Here is a 19,264-nt window from a genome sequence, read left to right on the forward strand (position 1 = left end):
AGGAAATACACTCCGTATAATTTTTGGCTACCTAGTCCTGCCGCCGAGCATAGTTGTTTTCTGTCCATACAGTGTGCGAGGAGAGGTAATGTACCTTACTGTGGTCACTGTCGGACGGGTTCACGCCAGTTGATCGGGTTCAACTGAGGAGAGGACCCACCCCCTCCTCTCAAAGCGCAACGAACGGAGCTAATCTAATATTATTAATTTCTATATTAATGTCGTATTCCATTTTACCCCGGTCGAACTATCAAGGTAAGGTCACTTTTCCTTGTAGCCTACAATAGAATAGCTCGAATTATTTTTGTATAATCACTGATAGTTTACTCCAATTCTGGCTATTGAATTGTATCTGGTGCTGTAGTCTAGGCAGTATATATGAAGTCGCCAATATATAAAATGGCGACAGTAGGTGGGGGGTGCCGAGTTAGGATTTTTGGGAATATGTTTCATTCTAACGTTACAGTATGAGTTGAAGATAGTCGCAAATAGCCCAAACACCGAGCCAATGTTTGCCAACAGGCTACTGGAGTGAAAGGGTTAACTTGACTTTTTGTTACAGTTTCAAGAATGTAGTCTACTCAACGTTGTACTTGCCCTCTCGCACGCTACAATGTGACGTTTCTGATTAATTTATTGCACAACGCTGAATATTTCCCCTGCTTTTTGAGCGAGTCAGTGCTGACTATTTCAGTATCCAAGTTCTAAGGACTTTTTATATAACGAATACATAATCTTATTGGATGTGATGTCTGGTAGTCTAATTTAGACCCAGACGTCCGGCTGGATTTACTACCCAAAATGTCTTCCTTTTTAATCTATGAATTTTAAAGCGACGTTAATCCATCCTTTCAATTAATCAGTTCAGTAGGCTAATGTATGATGTTTCATTGCAGACATTGTTGTTTTAGCCTATGTATTGAACAATTGTTTTGTTTTACCACCTGTTACCGCCTTGCGTTGATGCTTAGAGCTCGACAATCAACTGCATTTTGGAAGCTGTCATCATGTTTTCATCTGTCTTTTTTAATGTGTGTCAAACTGTCAGGATATTGCACACTGTAAACTTTTCCTCACGATTCCAATCTCACTAAAACAGACAGGACTCGCACATTATTCATGTGTAGCCAATTAATTGACCCTGTAAAATCAAATTTTTGTTGTCTCTTAGCTGGCCATCATGCCTACAACTTTATATTGGACCATAAGATGGTATTCTACCTCTTGAATGAGCAGCACAAAATATTCATCTGGAAACTATTGGTTTAAATATTCAACCCTCTAATCAGGGGAAATGTGTGAGTGATTCATGCACATGCAATGAGCCAGGGGCATCATGCCCATTGGAACTGAAGGAGCATGTCATGCTACCAGTGGTATATGAAATATCATTTAAGGTTATTAAACTAGAATGAATATGCAGACACCTAATTTGACCATTATTGCCCCCTCAAAATACATAGATGCATGAAGTTCGTAAAAGAGCCTCATTCTGCTACTATGCTTGGCAGACGTCTCTCCTTACTGACTAATACAAAGCTAGACAAGCTAGCTCCCATAGCTTGGCTCCTCTAGGCTAGCTAGGTTCAGCCTGGTCCAGTGAGTGTGTCTGTGTAGAGGTTTGCACTCTTCTAGGCGGTTACACTGGGGGAATGTCAATTCCCTTACTGGGGGAATGTCAATTCCCTTAATGTCAATTCCCTTACTGGGGGAATGTCAATTCCCTTTGTGGATCCCTGGGAACGTTCTTCCATCTCCCTTCTCAGAACTGTTCTAATGAGGCCAGGCATATTGCCTTTTATCATGACTCCCTGCAATTAGGAACAGCTCACAGTTTTGGTTATGGCCATAACAGAGAGTGTTTGTATACACAGACACTGTGTAATGGGCAGAGAGTGCCCACCCCACTCTACAAAAACATAATTGAATGCCACTCCTTAGTTACTGTACGAATATACCGCTTTGAGGATTAAATGTTCTGATGTCTATCGACACCAGTCAGATAATATTTTCATGTCTGTAGCTTAGGTTTCACTGTGCCGTATAGTCATTGCCAGAGCACCATCAAGGAGGTCATATGGTCGTGATTTGCAGTTTTAGCTGACATCGAGTGTATAACATTCCTCGAGTTCAGAGAGGAAAATCAGCTATCTAATGCCAACCAGATCTATTTCCCAGCAGTTCCGTACAAACAACCATATTCGTGATAACAGCATACTTCCCCCTCCTCACAAAAACAGTCCCATAAGCATACTACTTAGAGAGCTTTGTTTTGTTAGTCTGAAAGTCTATACCACTCTGTATGGGTTTGCTCTTATTCTCTCCTATTCATCGTATGGTATTGCTTTTGTCTTAGGAGTATCGAGGCACAAAGCGATCGAAAGCCTCCCTGAGACAGCATGTTTGCTCAGTTCCAACCAAAAGAAACTTCTCTGCACTCGTGGAAGAAAAAAACTGGGGGCTAGAGAGGAGAGAGCCCCTGCCACTTTCTCTGTCCCGTGCAAGAAAGGTTTGGTCAGCAGGAGCTGGCATTTGCCAAGCTCTGGCACTTACAAGAGGCTGTGATGTCAGCCATTTTAGGTTGGACAGTACAATGCGCGATACGCCGCCATTTTTCTTCGTTTTTCTTTTTAAGTTGCCATATCAATGGCATGGAGTCCAAGATACAGAACTGAAGGAGATTTATTCATTAAAAAAACACAGAAATAGGCTCTCATTACTCAGGATTTTTTCACACATTTTTGGTCTGTCATTCAGCCAGGCCATAGAGGAAGGCTTTGGTGAACAATATAAGATTGTGGTGGATGACATGAAAATGCATTTGAACAGAACAAGAGATGCTTTGGCAGTGTACATTATACTGTATTACAATACCTCAGTCCTCAGACCTCTGTACCAATTTTACAAGACAACACTGACAGGATGTCCTTTGCAATGTATATATCCCTCATTTGTCTTTTATGAAAGGACTGTCACAAACACTTAATCAGTAGAGTGGACTGTGCAGTCGAGCAGGTATTTATGTATTGTCATTGTGAGAAGGTGTCTTTACCACTGACCCACCCAACCCCAATGGTCCGGAACAGCTAAGCCAAGACTGGCATTTTCAAAGATGGCACAGCAGGAGGCTTAACTTTGTCCTTTGCCTGGCATAAAAGGTGGTCATTTATGTGTTTATGTGTGTGTGTGCGTAAATGCGTCTGGATGTGTGGTGGGTGTAGTCGAGAGACTCCTCTGTGTGTGGTGTGGTGGGCAAGGAGAAGAGAGGGGTTGCTATGGCAATGTTAACACATGAGTGGCACCGCCGACTGGTCTCCCAGCGGACCGGGCTGCAGTCATGGAGGCAAGGGGGGCGAGGAGGAGACGTTGACAACACCTGCGTCTCTCAGCAGGCATTCACACGTTCACACACCCTTAGTCATATACTGGTACACACATAAATACATAGAACAGACAGACACACACACACACACGCCCTGAAGACACAGTCAAACACAGAATTAAGGGGCATACAAACGACCAGATGCTGAAGACGGATACACTGGGTTAACCACTTACATCCTTGGCTGAAGGTGTGACAGTGGAGCTTACAACTCTGTAGTTAATGTGGATATTATGGACATACCAACACTAACCCATGAGAATACACTTGAATTATGATGTGCAAACTAAGTCGCAGCCATTCAGTCAAACACACATTACTAGTCACAGAAATCATAATAGACACAGCAGACACCCAGACATGCAGGAAATTGAACAATGGCAAGTTGACGGACAGTCGTCTAAATAAGGTTCCCAGTGCTGGATCACTTTTCTCTTATAAATGAGGCGCCATTGTTCCCAACATCTTCCTTGTTCAGGGAAGTAATTGCTATCTGTTTCTGACTTATATTTGGATGTCCAGTTGATCCACTCACATGACTTTAATCTATTTAATGAACATTTGGCAGAAGATGTACTCCTAAACAGATTTTTCCTATTGTTTAGATGTGTCTATCAGGAACTGTTTTGTCTGTCCCACACCCACTTATGCCAGGCACTGTTTCTGTTGATTTTCAACTCAAAACCAGGGAAGCAGGCTGAGGCTGTCAGACTTTCAAGACAGCCATGGATCACTGAAATGATAATATATGGAAAACAAATGTTGTCATAAAACAGCCAAGATTTCTCATCAGCCCTTGTGTGACTGCAGCACCACCAGACTGTTTACTGGCAGTTGAGTTTAAAGAGAAATATTTCTGAAAGCTTTGGTGTAAAACGATGTTGAAGAGAACAGGCAAGAAGGGTGTGTGTTGTGTGCGTGTATTGGAGGAAGTGGAATACTAAAACACTTTCTCTGTCATAATCACCCAGCTGTCTGTCTTGGTCTGCTTTCCCTATGTCGTTCTTCTGTCCCCTCACTCCTCAGTCATGTGACCAGCGACATGGCATTGCAAATACCAATCTGTTTGCAAATGTCAACAGTGCGAGTGCCTATGGGCTATTTTATTGAATGTGTACCACTTTACACCCCTTCAGATATGAAGCCACATTTTTTCTTAACATTTTATTCTAAAAAGCCAAACATGAAGTAGTCTCTTGAAATTAAATCATGCTGGCTGAGTTGAGCACACAAGGTAATACGAGGACTTTGCTTGTGAAGAGTGAGCGGAGGTGTTCTAAGAGCTTGTCTGAGAGCTCTGTCACTTTGCCTCAGTTCAGATCAGTACTCCCCAGGTCTACGGAGATTAAACTCTTTTAATCTCAGCCATAGAGCCAGTGCCAGTATCGGGACATATGACACACCAGGAGATGGTGCTCGTCTGAGTCGTCTCCTTCAGCGCTGAAACACGAGGCCCCTCTTTTCAAAGTGCACAATTCATTGGCTCCAGTCCCTGTCTGGGAAGCCCTTGTCTTGTGTCTGATCGCACCTCTTACTCGCTAGATAATGCACCCCATTCTTTTGAAAGGTGACCTGGTTCTTTATGTACCCATGCTCAACTTTTGGCCTGTCTTTGGTTTGTCATGCAGGAAATTTTATGTTTTAGGAGGAGAGATACCAGGGCAACGGCTGTCTTGCCACTAGGATATTGCTCAGCACAGTACTCCTGTCCTGGACCACATCCACACAGGCTACATCAAATAACCTATTAGTGCTCAGATAACATTATTTTCCATCACATGGTCTTTTTTTAAATGGCATGGCCTTTGTATTTTCTTACCCCTTTTTCTCCCCAATTTCGTGGTATCCAATTAGTAGTTACAGTCTTGTCTCATTGCTGCAACTCCCGTACGGACTCGGGAGAGGCGAAGGTCGAGAGCCGTGTGTCCTCCGAAACCCAACCCAACCAAGCCTCAATGCTTCTTGACACAATGCCCACTTAACCCGGAAGCCAGCCACACCAATGTGTCGGAAAAATCACCGTACACCTGGCGACCGTGTCAGCGTGCACTGCGCCCGGCCCGCCACAGGAGTCGCTAGTGCGCGATGGGACAAGTACATCTCTGCCGGCCAAACCCTCCCCTAACCCAGATGACGCTGGGCCAATTGTGCGCCGTCCCATGGATCTCCCGGTCGCGGTCGGCTGCGACAGAGCCTGGAGTCGAACCCAGAATCTTTAGTGGCGCAGTGGTCTAAGGCTGTGCCACTATACATTTTGGGAAGCCCCTCAAGTCGGAAAATCTGGCATCTTTCTAGAGCTCTGATTTTCTGACCGGAAGATCACTGAGGTCATGATTCAACCTTGTTTTTTTTCAGAGTTCCCAGTTGTCTTGAAAGCACCATTCGTCACTTGCCACATGGCTAGTCTGATGGTGCTTTCAAGACAACTGGGAACTTGGAAAAGATCAAGGTCAAATCATGACCTCAGTGATCTTCAAGTCGGAAAGCAAGAGCTCTAGAAAGATGCCTGAGTTTCCGACTTGGAATTTGGAATTCCAAGTCGGAGATTTCCGGGTTCCCAGTTGTTTTGAACGCAGGATCAGTACCAGTCTCTTTTAGTCTGGTTACCGGTCTTTTTAGCTAACATTCTACTCCTTGCCACTCTTGTCATTTGCTTTCGGCAATCTCAACGTTCAATATAGAGCCGGATTTATGGCGCAGTTGCTGATTGGTAGTTGGAAACAACATTCATATTTTCCATGACAATGTTATGGAACATGTGGTGCTTGCAAATTTTGCGCAATATATAGTTTGAATTTTAAGAACAACAATAAACAACACCGTTACAACCTGCTGCAGTCAATGCAAGATCATGTTGTTCATAGTGGCTAGAGAAGACTCCGTAATGAGAGAGAATTAATGATACTGAAAATATTAGCCAACAAGATTCAATCGAGCTATGTTTGCTTCAGTTGCATCCCCATTAATGATAACGAGAGGAAAGAAACTAAAAAACTGACACCTGTTGTCATTCCTCGTACATATGCTGATCATCATAATTTTCTTATATTTTTACAATTTTGTTATATTATTTGTCATTAAGAGATGGAGTCTAGACCGGCTACTTTAGGAAACTTTTTGAATGGAATTAGCGAACTCACACGTGTCCTAAAAGGATACTACACTGAGCACTCGTGCTTGGCTGCCATTTTGGGACAGTATCAACAGTGGACTAATGAAAAACACACCAAAACATTGTTTTTAGTGGATTTTTCCTTTAACTACGGTATCATAACCAGTAACTTAACTTCATTGGCTGCCCGTCCACTGTCCACACTATACTAAAACCATAGCATCACATTTTATTAGATGAGCATGAGAAGACCAGACTCTCGCATGAGAGCTATAGCCTTCATCTCAATGGAATGCACTCACTAAACCTGCTGTCAGGGGTTAATTGTGTGCTGTATCATGACCTCTCCGCTGGCTAAACATACAGCAAATGCCCACGTCTGGATGCAGCAAACCGGGATTACTGCATAAGAGGCTGGTGACCTAGTTTTTTGGGGTGTTTTTTTTTTGTTGTTGAAAGGGAGCCGTCATTAGAAATAAAGAGGCAGTTACAAAAAGGACGTCACGGCCCATCTGGGATCAGCATGTATTGTGGGAAGTCATTTGGGATTTTAAATTCTGGAACAGGTTCATTTTTTTATTTACTGACCAGCAGGCCATGGTGAATGCATACATGTGACTCCATTCAGTTTCACTGGCTGAAGACATATTGTTTTGTTTTAGGAGTGTAGCCATGTTCAAGAGAATGTGGATGACTGTAAATCATTTGACTTAAGATTTCAATAACGTAATAGTGTGCGCATTCTGCATACTGAGTAGCGGGCTCTATTGTAATATATAAAGTAATAACACTCCTTGTAATAAATACTTTTAAGTACTGAGAGCGGCACTGATGAGGATGATGATGAACATTCGCTAAAGAGAGCTTACACATGTCTATCTACCAAAGCATCATGATATCTCTGTGAGAACTAGATGAATCAAGGGCAGTTTTCAACACCACATCACACGTCAACAAATCCACAGCAAGAGAGTCAGAGAGAGGGAGAGACAGAAAGATAGAGAGAGAGAAAAAATATGTGTGGGGAGGGTAGGGTTCACCAAGAGTGCAGCGAGTAAGAGAAGCCGATTCGTGTTCTCACTTTCCGATTCTGTTTTTGTGCTCAGAATGTTGTTGCATATGATAGAGTGCCCAGAGAAACAATCATTATGAGATATTTAGCTACATAACTGTAAAAACAGAATAAGCGGAAATCACTGACCTGTGTCCTGAAAAGGTTTCAAACTGCATTAAGGGGTGTGCGTGCATATGTGACATTTTAAGCAATTGTGAAGAACGTCATGCGTGAGTGTTTTACAGTACAAAGGGGGTATTCATGGATGGATAGGCATGCACCCCAAAAATCTGAGGGGGCACAAAGTACGTGAGGATGGCTGGGGGTTGGTCTGGAAGGGGGATAGGCCCCCGGGTCCGGAAGTTGGAGAATTTAGCATTTTTCAAACACCTGAAATAGCTTTTTCCTGCAATCTAGAGCCATAATCATTATGCTTAATTCAATGCATACTTATTGAGCTGTCTGTATCCTCCCGACTGGTGGTTCGTACATGTAAAACATGTATATATATATATATCTATATATACAGTGGGGAGAACAAGTATTTGATACACTGCCGATTTTGCAGGTTTTCCTACTTACAAAGCATGTAGAGGTCTGTAATTTTTTATCATAGGTACACTTCAACTGTGAGAGACGGAATCTAAAACAAAAATCCAGAAAATCACATTGTATGATTTTTAAGTAATTAATTTGCATTTTATTGCATGACACACTGCAGCAGGGATTTTGGCCCACTCCTCCATACAGACCTTCTCCAGATCCTTCAGGTTTCGGGGCTGTCGCTGGGCAATACGGACTTTCAGCTCCCTCCAAAGATTTTCTATTGGGTTCAGGTCTGGAGACTGGCTAGGCCACTCCAGGACCTTGAGATGCTTCTTACGGAGCCACTCCTTAGTTGCCCTGGCTGTGTGTTTCGGGTCGTTGTCATGCTGGAAGACCCAGCCACGACCCATCTTCAATGCTCTTACTGAGGGAAGGAGGTTGTTGGCCAAGATCTCGCGATACATGGCCCCATCCATCCTCCCCTCAATACGGTGCAGTCGTCCTGTCCCCTTTGCAGAAAAGCATCCCCAAAGAATGATGGTTCCACCTCCATGCTTCACGGTTGGGATGGTGTTCTTGGGGTTGTACTCATCCTTCTTCTTCCTCCAAACACGGCGAGTGGAGTTTAGACCAAAAAGCTCTATATTTGTCTCATCAGACCACATGACCGTCTCCCATTCCTCCTCTGGATCATCCAGATGGTCATTGGCAAACTTCAAACGGGCCTGGACATGCGCTGGCTTGAGCAGGGGGACCTTGCGTGCGCTGCAGGGTTTTAATCCATGACGGCGTAGTGTGTTACTAATGGTTTTCTTTGAGACTGTGGTCCCAGCTCTCTTCAGGTCATTGACCAGGTCCTGCCGTGTAGTTCTGGGCTGATCCCTCACCTTCCTCATGATCATTGATGCCCCACGAGGTGAGATCTTGCATGGAGCCCCAGACCGAGGGTGATTGACCGTCATCTTGAACTTCTTCCATTTTCTAATAATTGCTCCAACAGTTGTTGCCTTCTCACCAAGCTGCTTGCCTATTGTCCTGTAGCCCATCCCGGCCTTGTGCAGGTCTACAATTTTATCCCTGATGTCCTTACACAGCTCTCTGGTCTTGGCCATTGTGGAGAGGTTGGAGTCTGTTTGATTGAGTGTGTGGACAGGTGTCTTTTATACAGGTAACGAGTTCAAACAGGTGCAGTTAATACAGGTAATGAGTGGAGAACAGGAGGGCTTCTTAAAGAAAAACTAACAGGTCTGTGAGAGCCGGAATTTTTACTGGTTGGTAGGTGATCAAATACTTATGTCATGCAATAAAATGCAAATTAATTACTTAAAAATCATACAATGTGATTTTCTGGATTTTTGTTTTAGATTCCGTCTCTCACAGTTGAAGTGTACCTATGATAAAAATTACAGCTCTCTACATGCTTTGTAAGTAGGAAAACCTGCAAAATCGGCAGTGTATCAAATACTTGTTCTCCCCACTGTATATATATGCTTCTCTGCAAAATTCTGGGTAAAAGATTGCTAAACTTATTCATTACATTTCATTATTGATTGCTTTTCTAAAGTCTACCAACCTTGCAGCAGGCATGCCAGCTAAGGTAGTTGGACAAGCTAGCTACTCTAACTTGATTGACAGCCTGAAATGGCTTCTTGGCAAGTAGTTATGAGGTTGGGAACCTATCTGGACTAGCTAAAGCCAACTTCTTAAAATTGCTAGGTGGCTAACCCAACCACGATCCCCCTGAAATATCAGACTGTAGGGACCATGGCACTAAATCAAATCAAATGTATTTATATAGCCCTTCATACATCAGCTGATATATCAAAGTGCTGTACAGAAACCCAGCCTAAAACCCCAAACAGCAAGCAATGTAGGTGTAGAAGCACGGTGGCTAGGAAAACTCCCTAGAAAGGCCAAAACCTAGGAAGAAACGTAGAGAGGAACCAGGCTATGAGGGGTGGCCAGTCCTCTTCTGGCTGTGCCGGGTGGGGATTATAACAGAACATGGCCAAGATGTTCAAATGTTCATAAACGACCAGCATGGTCAAATAATAATAATCACAGTAGTTGTCGAGGGTGCAACAAGTCAGCACCTCAGGAGTAAATGTCAGTTGGCTTTTCATAGCCGATCATTGAGAGTATCTCTACCGCTCCTGCTGTCTCTAGAGAGTTGAAAACAGCATGTCTCGGACAGGTAGCACGTCCAGTGAACAGGTCAGTATCCATAGCCGCAGGCAGAACAGTTGAAACTGGAGCAGCAGCACGGCCAGGTGAACTGGGGACAGCAAGGAGTCATCATGCCAGGTAGTCCTGAGGCATGGTCCTAGGGCTCAGGTCCTCCGAGAGAGAGAAAGAAAGAGAGAATTAGAGAGAGCATACTTAAATTCACACAGGACACCGGATAAGACAGGAGAAATACTCCAGATATAACTATCCCCCCGACACATAAACTACTGCAGCATAAATACTGGAGGCTGAGACAGGAGAGGTCAGGAGACACTGTGGCCCCATCCGATGATACCCCCGGACAGGGCCAAACAGGCAGGATATAACCCCACCCACTTTGCCAAAGCACAGCCCCCACACCACTAGAGGGATATCTTCAACCACCAACTTACCATCCTGAGACAAGGCCGAGTATAGCCCACAAAGATCTCCGCCACGGCACAACCCAAGGGGGGGCGCCAACCCAGACAGGAAGACCACGTCAGCGACTCAACCCACTCAAGTGACGCACCCCTCCTAGGGACGGCATGGAAGAGCACCAGTAAGCCAGTGACTCAGCCCCTGTAATAGGGTTAGAGGCAGAGAATCCCAGTGGAGAGAGGGGAACCGGCCAGGCAGAGACAGCAAGGGCGATTCGTTGCTCCAGAGCTTTTCCGTTCACCTTCACACTCCTGGGCCAGACTACACTCAATCATATGACCTACTGAAGAGATGAGTCTTCTGTAAAGATTTAAAGGTTTGAGACCGAGTCTGCGTCTCTCACATGGGTAGGCAGACCATTCCATAAAAATGGAGCTCTATAGGAGAAATCCCTGCCTCCAGCTGTTTGCTTAGAAATTCTAGGGACAATTAGGAGGCCTGCGTCTTGTGACCGTAGCGTACGTGTAGGTATGTACGGCAGGACCAAATCGGAAAGATCGGTAGGAGCAAGCCCATGTAATGCTTTGTAGGTTAGCAGTAAAACCTTGAAATCAGCCCTTGCCTTAACAGGAAGCCAGTGTAGGGAGGCTAGTACTGGAGTAATATTAAAAATTGTTTCTAGTCAGGATTCTAGCAGCCGTATTTAGCACTAACTGAAGTTTATTTAGTGCTCTATCCGGGTAGCCAGAAAGTAGAGCATTGCAGTAGTCTAACCTAGAACAAAAGCATGGATACATTTTTCTGCATCATTTTTGGACAGAAAGTTTCTGATTTTTGCAATGTTACATAGATGGAAAAAAGCTGTCCTTGAAACAGTCCTGATATGTTCGTCAAAGGAGAGATCAGGGTCCAGAGTAACGCCGAGGTCCTTCACAGTTTTATTTGAGACAACTGTACAACCATCAAGATTAATTGTCAAATTCAACAGAAGATCTCTTTGTTTCTTGGGACCTAGAACAAGCATCTCTGTTTTGTCCGAGTTTAAAAGTAGAACGTTTTTAGCCATCCACTTCCTTATGTCTGAAACACAGGCTTCTAGCGAGGGCATTTTTGGGGCTTCACCATGTTTCATTGAAATGCACAGCTGTGTGTCATCCGCATAGCAGTGAAAGTTAACATTATGTTTTCGAATGACATCCCCAAGAGGTAAAATATATAGTGAAAACAATAGTGGTCCTAAAACGGAACCTTGAGGAACACCAAAATTTACAGTTGATTTGTCAGAGGACAAACCATTCACAGAGACAAACTGATATCTTTCTGACAGATAAGATCTAAACCAGGCCAGAACTTGTCCGTGTAGACCAATTTGGGTTTCCAATCTCTCCAAAAGATGGTGGTGATCGATGGTATCAAAAGCAGCACTAAGGTCTAGGAGCACGAGGACAGATGCAGAGCCTCGGTCTGACGCCATTAAAAGGTAATTTACCATCTTCACAAGTGCAGTCTCAGTGCTATAATGGGGTCTAAAACCAGACTGAAGCATTTCGTATACATTGTTTGTCTTCAGAAAGGCATTGAGTTGCTGCGCAACAGCTTTTTCAAACATTTTAGAGAGGAATGGAAGATTCGATATAGGCCGATAGTTTTTTATATTTTCTGGGTCAAGGTTTGGCTTTTTCAAGAGAGGCTTTATTACTGCCACTTTTAGTGAGTTTGGTACACATCCGGTGGATAGAGAGCCGTTTATTTTGTTCAACATAGGAGGGCCAAGCACAGGAAGCAGCTCTTTCAGTAGTTTAGTTGGAATAGGGTCCAGTATGCAGCTTGAAGGTTTAGAGCCCATGATTATTTTCATCATTGTGTCAAGAGATATAGTACTAAAACACTTGAGTGTCTCCCTTGATCCTAGGTCCTGGCAGAGTTGTGCAGACTCAGGACAACTGAGCTTTTGAGGAATACGCAGATTTATTTTGCTTTCTAATGATCATGATCTTTTCCTCAAAGAAGTTCATGAATTTATTAGTGCTGAAGTGAAAGCCATCCTCTCTTGGGGAATGCACTAGGCATTACAGAGAGAGATATTTTTTTTAATTAATTACATTTTTTTTTTAAACCGGACAGATCTGGGGGTGCATATGCCCCTGTGTCCCCTATGGGTATGAAGCCTCTGCATGGATGTGTGTGTGTGCCAACACTCATACTTCACTCATACGTCATAAATATGTGAACAGTGGCTCTCATCCAAGGTTGGCAGAGTTTGGCATTAATATGAGGCACATGATCAGGATGCTCATTAGACACTCGCTGATGGTATGGGTGGGGGGTTGAGGACCCATATAGAAGGATAGGATACAACCATCATTTTATTTACTGACAGTGTAAAAAGAACTAAATAGCTAATTAACCAATTGTGTGTGGTGTTATTCTTATAAGGAATGATTTACCTTATCACATATTTGTTCTGTTTTCTCTCCTATAGGTTCCCAGTGAACTGCTAAAACAGCTGTCTAACCCTAACTCATCGTGTGAGAGGAGTCCCAGAAGCTGAGGGCAAACATGAAGCAACACTGTGAAGTCATCGCGGCCGGCCCATGACACTTAAACTCTCAGCCCTATCCACAAACCACTCGCCCTCCGTTACCATACGGGACAAACAGTCAGTCACCCATCATCTGCACACAGCTACATTACAATGGCCAGCAAGAGGAAGTCAACAGTGCCCTGTATGATCACATCCAAAAGCAAACACATGCGTGAGGAGATCATACTTGGCTGCCTTCCTGAGCTCCTACCCACAATCCCAGAGGACAGCATCCTCAGTATATCTGGAGAAGACAGAGGCCATTTCTCCCATGATTCCTCCAGACCTGAAAGGGGCGACAAATGGCAGAAAGGTAGCACATACAGCTGCCCACCCTGCCGCTTTGAGTCCAGAGAGCTGAACTACTTTTTGGACCACCTGCACAACTGCCACATAGACTTCAGGGCCCAACCCAGCTTCTCCTGCCTGAACTGTGGCGTGTCAGTGGTCAGGTTTGAGGCCCTGGCTCTGCACAATGCTAAAGCCCACCCTGGGGTGTCAGGGGGCTCTGTCTACGCTTCCCTGCATGTCAGGAAGAGAGATGGTGCGACCACCGTAGAGCAGAGCCTGTTCACGACCAATGGGGAGGACTCGCGCGAGACTGCAATCTTCCTCACTAAAACACCTATAGTGAGGGTGATGAAGGCCAAGGGAGAGCACAAGAAGATTGTGGTCTCCCACACAGTGGAGGTGCGGAGGATAGACACTGGGAAGAAAATGGAGCGGACAGACCCCACCATGTTGACGAATGTGCCTGAACTACAAAATGGGTCTCTCAGTGGGACCGGTGGTGCTGCTATGTTGAGAAACCCTGTCACTCATGTGATAACAACAGTGCCCAATCAAACCTATCACCAGCACAGCTCTCCCACCTTCTCCTCCTCGGATTCCAGCAAAAACCTTCCAAAGGTGATGATTCCCCTGAGCAGCATCCCCACTTATGATGCTGCCATGGACACCAGTAGCTTTCTCAAGACTTCCTTTGGTAAGTTCCCCTACCCGACCAAAGCTGAGCTCTGCTACCTGACTGTGGTCTCTGATTGGCCAGAGGAGCAGATCAAACTGTGGTTCACTGCCCAGAGACTCAAACAGGGGATCAGCTGGTCCCCCGAGGAGATAGAGGAGGCCAGGAGGAAGATGTTCAACACGGTCTTCCAAGGAGCAGCACCCCAAAAACAGCCCCCCAAGCAACGGCACACAAATCACATTGTGACCCATCACACTGTCCATGCCCAGCCTGCTCCAGTGGGCCCCAGCCACCAGGCTGCCAAGGTGACCCATGGCAGTGTAGTGAGCAGGCATACTGGAGTCATATCCACTTCGGCTAGCATGTCAGCCGCTGGTCACCCGGTCACCACTAGGGTCTCTTATGCTACCCCAACCATGATCCCCCCAAAATATCAGACTGTAGTCAGCAGAACAACACAGGTAGTGGCCAGGAACACTATCCCCACTACTGTGGCCAGCCAGGAGTCTGACAAGACTGTTGCTCTGAGGCTGGGCAACAGTTGTGTCATTAGCACCAGCGGCAGAAGCAGCAGTAACAGTAGTAGTTGCAGTAGCAGCAGCAGTAACAGTAGTAGTTGCAGTAGTAGCAGCAGCATCAGTAGTAACTCCTCCATCAGTAGTAACAGCAGGGACCATGGCACTAGGAAACCAATGAACAACATCAGTTCCAGCAACAGCATTGTCAGTTGCTCCTCCAACATTGGCAACAAAGATGACTGTAGCACTGACAGCCATGACAAACCAAACAATCAAAGCAGCAGACATATTAGCATTGCATCTGTCTTGGAAGGCTTCAGCAACAGCAGCAACAAAGGTAAAGTGATCATGAGTAACACCAGCAAATCTAACGTTATCGCCTATAACATTCATAGCAATGGCAACACAGCTAACCAGGATCAGTACACATCAACAAAGAACGATGATGACAGTAACAACAACAATATCCACAAGTCCAACAATGGCAATTTTAGCAGTGGCTACTCCAGCACTAGAAATAATGATAGTGTCAACAACCTGAACCTTGCCAGCAAAGCCCAAATTGAAAACACCAGCATCAGTGTCATTACCAAAAGCAGCAGTAGCAGCAACAGCATATCTATCATTAAGGATGGCAAATGCATCAAGGAGGTTCCTATGAAAGCTATATCAGTCTTGCGGCAGCTTATCAAAGAGGAAGACCATTTTGGGGACGACAGAACCTGCCCTGAACTAAAAGTTGACCCCATCAAGATCAACCTGCAGAGGCTCATGGTGAGCGATCCAGCTGCCAAACCTGGTTCAGAGGCCTTCCCTCCAGAGCTCAAGTCTGAGACACATGTCTCAGACCTGTCACACCCATCCAAGAAAAGCCCCCAGCAGGTACACCTTTTGAGGCTGGCATTCACCAGCACACGGTGGCCCAGCAGCCAGCAGTATGAGGAGCTGAGTATCATGACGGGCCTGCCAAATCCAGAGGTGGTCCGCTGGTTCAGCGACAGCCGCTACATCCACCAGAATGGCCAACTGAAATGGCTGGAGGGCTACCAGTGCCTACCTGTAGAGGGAGAGGAGGGAAAGGGCCACAGAGACTCTGAAGCACTGATCAATCCCCAGGAGGTTAATAGGAAACTAGTGGAGCAGGAGGTGAACAAGCAGCTTAATGAAGGACCTAAGGAGCTCCACTCAGGGCAGCTGGGATTCTGGTGGGGCGCAGACACACAGAAGCCACTGCTGAGTCCAACAGAGCCAGAGGAGACTGGGGAGAGAGGGAGAGCTGTGGAGACAGAAGGACTACATGGTCACTGGGCAGAGAGGGAGGATGACCACCCTCAGCCGGTTAGCAGCCAGGCCTTTGGGGAGAAGCAGGCAGAGGCCAGGTGAGTTCTATCAGTTACCGTTGTCTACTGAAAATGACTCAATCTGTGATCACCCCATACCTTCATGGAATGTATATGTTAGGTCAGTTGTTTACTTGTCAGACTCTTTGAGACTGATGATGATTTTTCAAAAGTTAATATTGCTCCTTGGCCATAACAGAATGTCAAACACTATACTGTTGATTTCTACAGTAGCTATATATTGTTCTGAAACTGGATATGATTTATTTAGGGCTTTGTAAACTGTGAAAATTAAGTTAAAGAAATAAATGTCAGTTATGTGTTTGTAGTTGTTACTGTGATTTCTGAAGAACAAAATAAACCCGGGGAGGGAGTGTGGGTACTCATACAGAGTGGCTTTAACAGACAATCAAAGGTCTGTGTATTAAGAAGCTATTTTTAGAAGAGTTGGAGTCTGGGTCATTGAATTATAGATTAAGAGAGAGTGCTAATATATGTGAATAAATCATGAAAATTGTATTTTATGAGTTGGCTGTTACATAACTTAGTCTCTGATTTCCTACCACCTGTTAACGGTGCTGATTCTAAAGACACTTAATGACATGTATTCATGGGAAATGTAATTTAATCAGAACAATATTGTACTAATGCGTGTGTGCGCGTGTTTTCAGGGATCGTCTGAGGATAGAGCTGCTTGAAGTCTGATGGAGTGGCCCAAACGTACTAGGGGTAAAGGATGGGTTGGCTGTCCGGCTTTACAGATGGCCATGGTCTGGTGTGTTCATTATGACAGCAGATGTGATTGTTGCTGGACCGTTGGACTGTAACTGTGAATACCCCCCCCCCCTCCCCCTTATACCATCACTTCCTGCCATCCTCTAAAGAAAGAACTTCTCACCATTGAGTCCTGTGATGTTCAAGCCTTTCTTCATGCTTCTTTGTGGTCATGTGGGGAATAGGAAGATGCATGTAGAGGGCGGTGAAACTGAGACAGAAAGGAGGCGCACACTGACTGGACAATTGACTTGAGTGAGGGAAGATGGGAGAGGGATAATGAGATGTACAGTATATGATTCAAACTGCACTATAGAGGGGTTTTGTTGACTGGACAAAATGACAAGTGTCTAGGAGATGTTGTTGTTGGCTTTGTGATATTTTTTACTTTTTTAGCAACCAGTACTTCACTGCCTTGAATTTTTCTTTTCTCTGTAAAACATTTTTTTTCTCCAATTCTTACTCTTCTTCTATAATCACTGTAAGTCCAGAAGCAATTGAGCCTTTAGTTTTATTTAGCTCTGTATAAATGTTGGTGATGACTTAACAGTTCAGCTATACGCAACAGACAATACAATGCACTAGCAGACAGCAATGCTAAAACCACACTGCCCCAGAGTAAAGATATTTGGCAGAGAGCTGACAGAATCAATACACTGCCCTGGCTTCATCTGCAAACCCAAACATAAAAGAAGCCTGTCACGCAAACGTTGCCTTACTCAGTCTGTCCATGCATTTATATGACTGGTCTGCCCATCACTTATAGCTTTCCAGCTGCTGTGATGTTGAGATCAAAACAAGGTGCCAGTGTATTAGTCACTCCTGTGATGGTCTATATCTAGGAATAAAAAAATATGCTGCTTCTGTATTCTTGGAAAAGCTTAACATTCAGCTGTAATAATATGAAATATCATTACTGGCAAATGTTATAAAATAAAGGTAAATTTGATCAAATGCCCTTGAGTACACAGAGGTAGGTCTTGTGCTAGCTAGAGAGCCAAATGAAGAGATCTTTTCACTCTACTGAATTTTCATATAAACGTAGTCACTACATGAATCCTACAAAGCTGCATCCCTGATAGCTGCTAAATAGAGAAAAACGGTGCTATACCATCCAAATTGGAGGTGATCTCCTACCAGCAGTGTATGCACTTGTGTTGAATGTTAACAATTTATTTTGGTTAGAAAAATAAAGATGAAAAGAAATCTGGACTTACGGTGTTATGATCACTTTAACTTTTATGAAATAGTTTGATCAAAAAGCACTGTTGTATCATCCTTTCTACACTTTGAATCTTTACTGAATAAATACTCAGAGAAAGTTTACTTGTTTTTATTGCCACATTAAAAGCTATCACACCTGTAGAATGATTATAGTACATGACATTTGCTAATGAATTCAAGATGCCATTGGATATTTATATCCCAATTTGTAAGTCGCTCTGGATAAGAGCGTCTGCTAAATGACTTAAATGTAAATGTAAATGTATATGGGTGTATTAATTTACATAAATTGCATTGAAGAATTGGCAGGTTATTTTATAAACACAGGTAGTGCCATCTACTGGTAGAGGACAAGTTGATGCACTGTTCTCTCTGTTAAGAACTACATGCCAACAAGAACAATCAATTGGTTAGGGAAATTGAGCTCTTGCTGCCATGGCAGCAGAAGTCTATAATCATTATTTCCAGTGTACTGTATTTGGCAAGTTGTAATCAGAGCCATACAAAAATGTATTGTGTAGGCCTATGTCAATATGAACAGCTCAATCTTGGGACTCCGAATCTAAGGCCTGATCACTAGCTACTTTTGAAATGGCATTTCACTGGTCCTTTGAATGATTTTCCATACTTAAGTCTAGGGACATGAAAGAATGCATAATAATGGGTTTAAAGATGTAAGACATTTTAGATACCTTTGTTACAATAGAGGATATCCAAAATCTGCAGATGTTTGCCTTACTGATGATATTTATTGAACAATACTGAAAACATTATGCATATCAGTCCAATCAGCCTCAGTTATTGCTCATGTTGAATGGATCCCAGCACAGAAACATGCCCTTAAGTGCAAATGGACCATCTTGGAAGTCTGCACTCACGTTATACTTAAGCAATAAGGCACCTCGGAGGTTTGTGGTATATGACTAATATACCACGGCTAAGGGCTGTTCTCAGCACGACGCAACACACAGTGCCTGGATATAGCCCTTAGCCGTGGTATATTGGCCATATACCACAAACCTCCGAGGTGCCATAATGCCATTATAAACTGGTTACCAACGTTATTAGAGCAGTAAGAAAAAAAGTCATACCCATGTTATACGGTCTGATATACCACGGCTGTCAGCCAATCAGCATTCAGTGCTCAAACCATCGTTTATAATAAATCTTACGTAGA

The 19,264-nt window shown here is 44.0% G+C and overlaps 1 protein-coding gene across 2 annotated transcripts; it reads left to right on the top strand.

Annotated features, from left to right (window-relative positions):
* The first annotated feature begins 50 nt into the window (after positions 1-50).
* LOC139556638 (zinc fingers and homeoboxes protein 3-like) lies at positions 51-18,184 on the top strand. Of its 2 annotated transcripts, XM_071370849.1 has the most exons (4): positions 51-255; positions 12,074-12,160; positions 13,163-16,128; positions 16,761-18,184. In XM_071370849.1, exons 3-4 carry the CDS (start codon positions 13,376-13,378, stop codon positions 16,792-16,794), a joined length of 2,787 nt encoding a protein of 928 aa, XP_071226950.1. In that variant the 5' UTR covers positions 51-255; positions 12,074-12,160; positions 13,163-13,375; the 3' UTR covers positions 16,795-18,184. The 2 variants fall into 2 exon arrangements, with proteins under 2 accessions (XP_071226950.1, XP_071226941.1); XM_071370840.1 differs by lacking the exon at positions 12,074-12,160.
* Positions 18,185-19,264: the final 1,080 nt, after the last annotated feature.

This window comes from Salvelinus alpinus, chromosome 2 (assembly GCF_045679555.1).
Source record: "Salvelinus alpinus chromosome 2, SLU_Salpinus.1, whole genome shotgun sequence".
Classification (NCBI taxonomy): domain Eukaryota; kingdom Metazoa; phylum Chordata; class Actinopteri; order Salmoniformes; family Salmonidae; genus Salvelinus; species Salvelinus alpinus.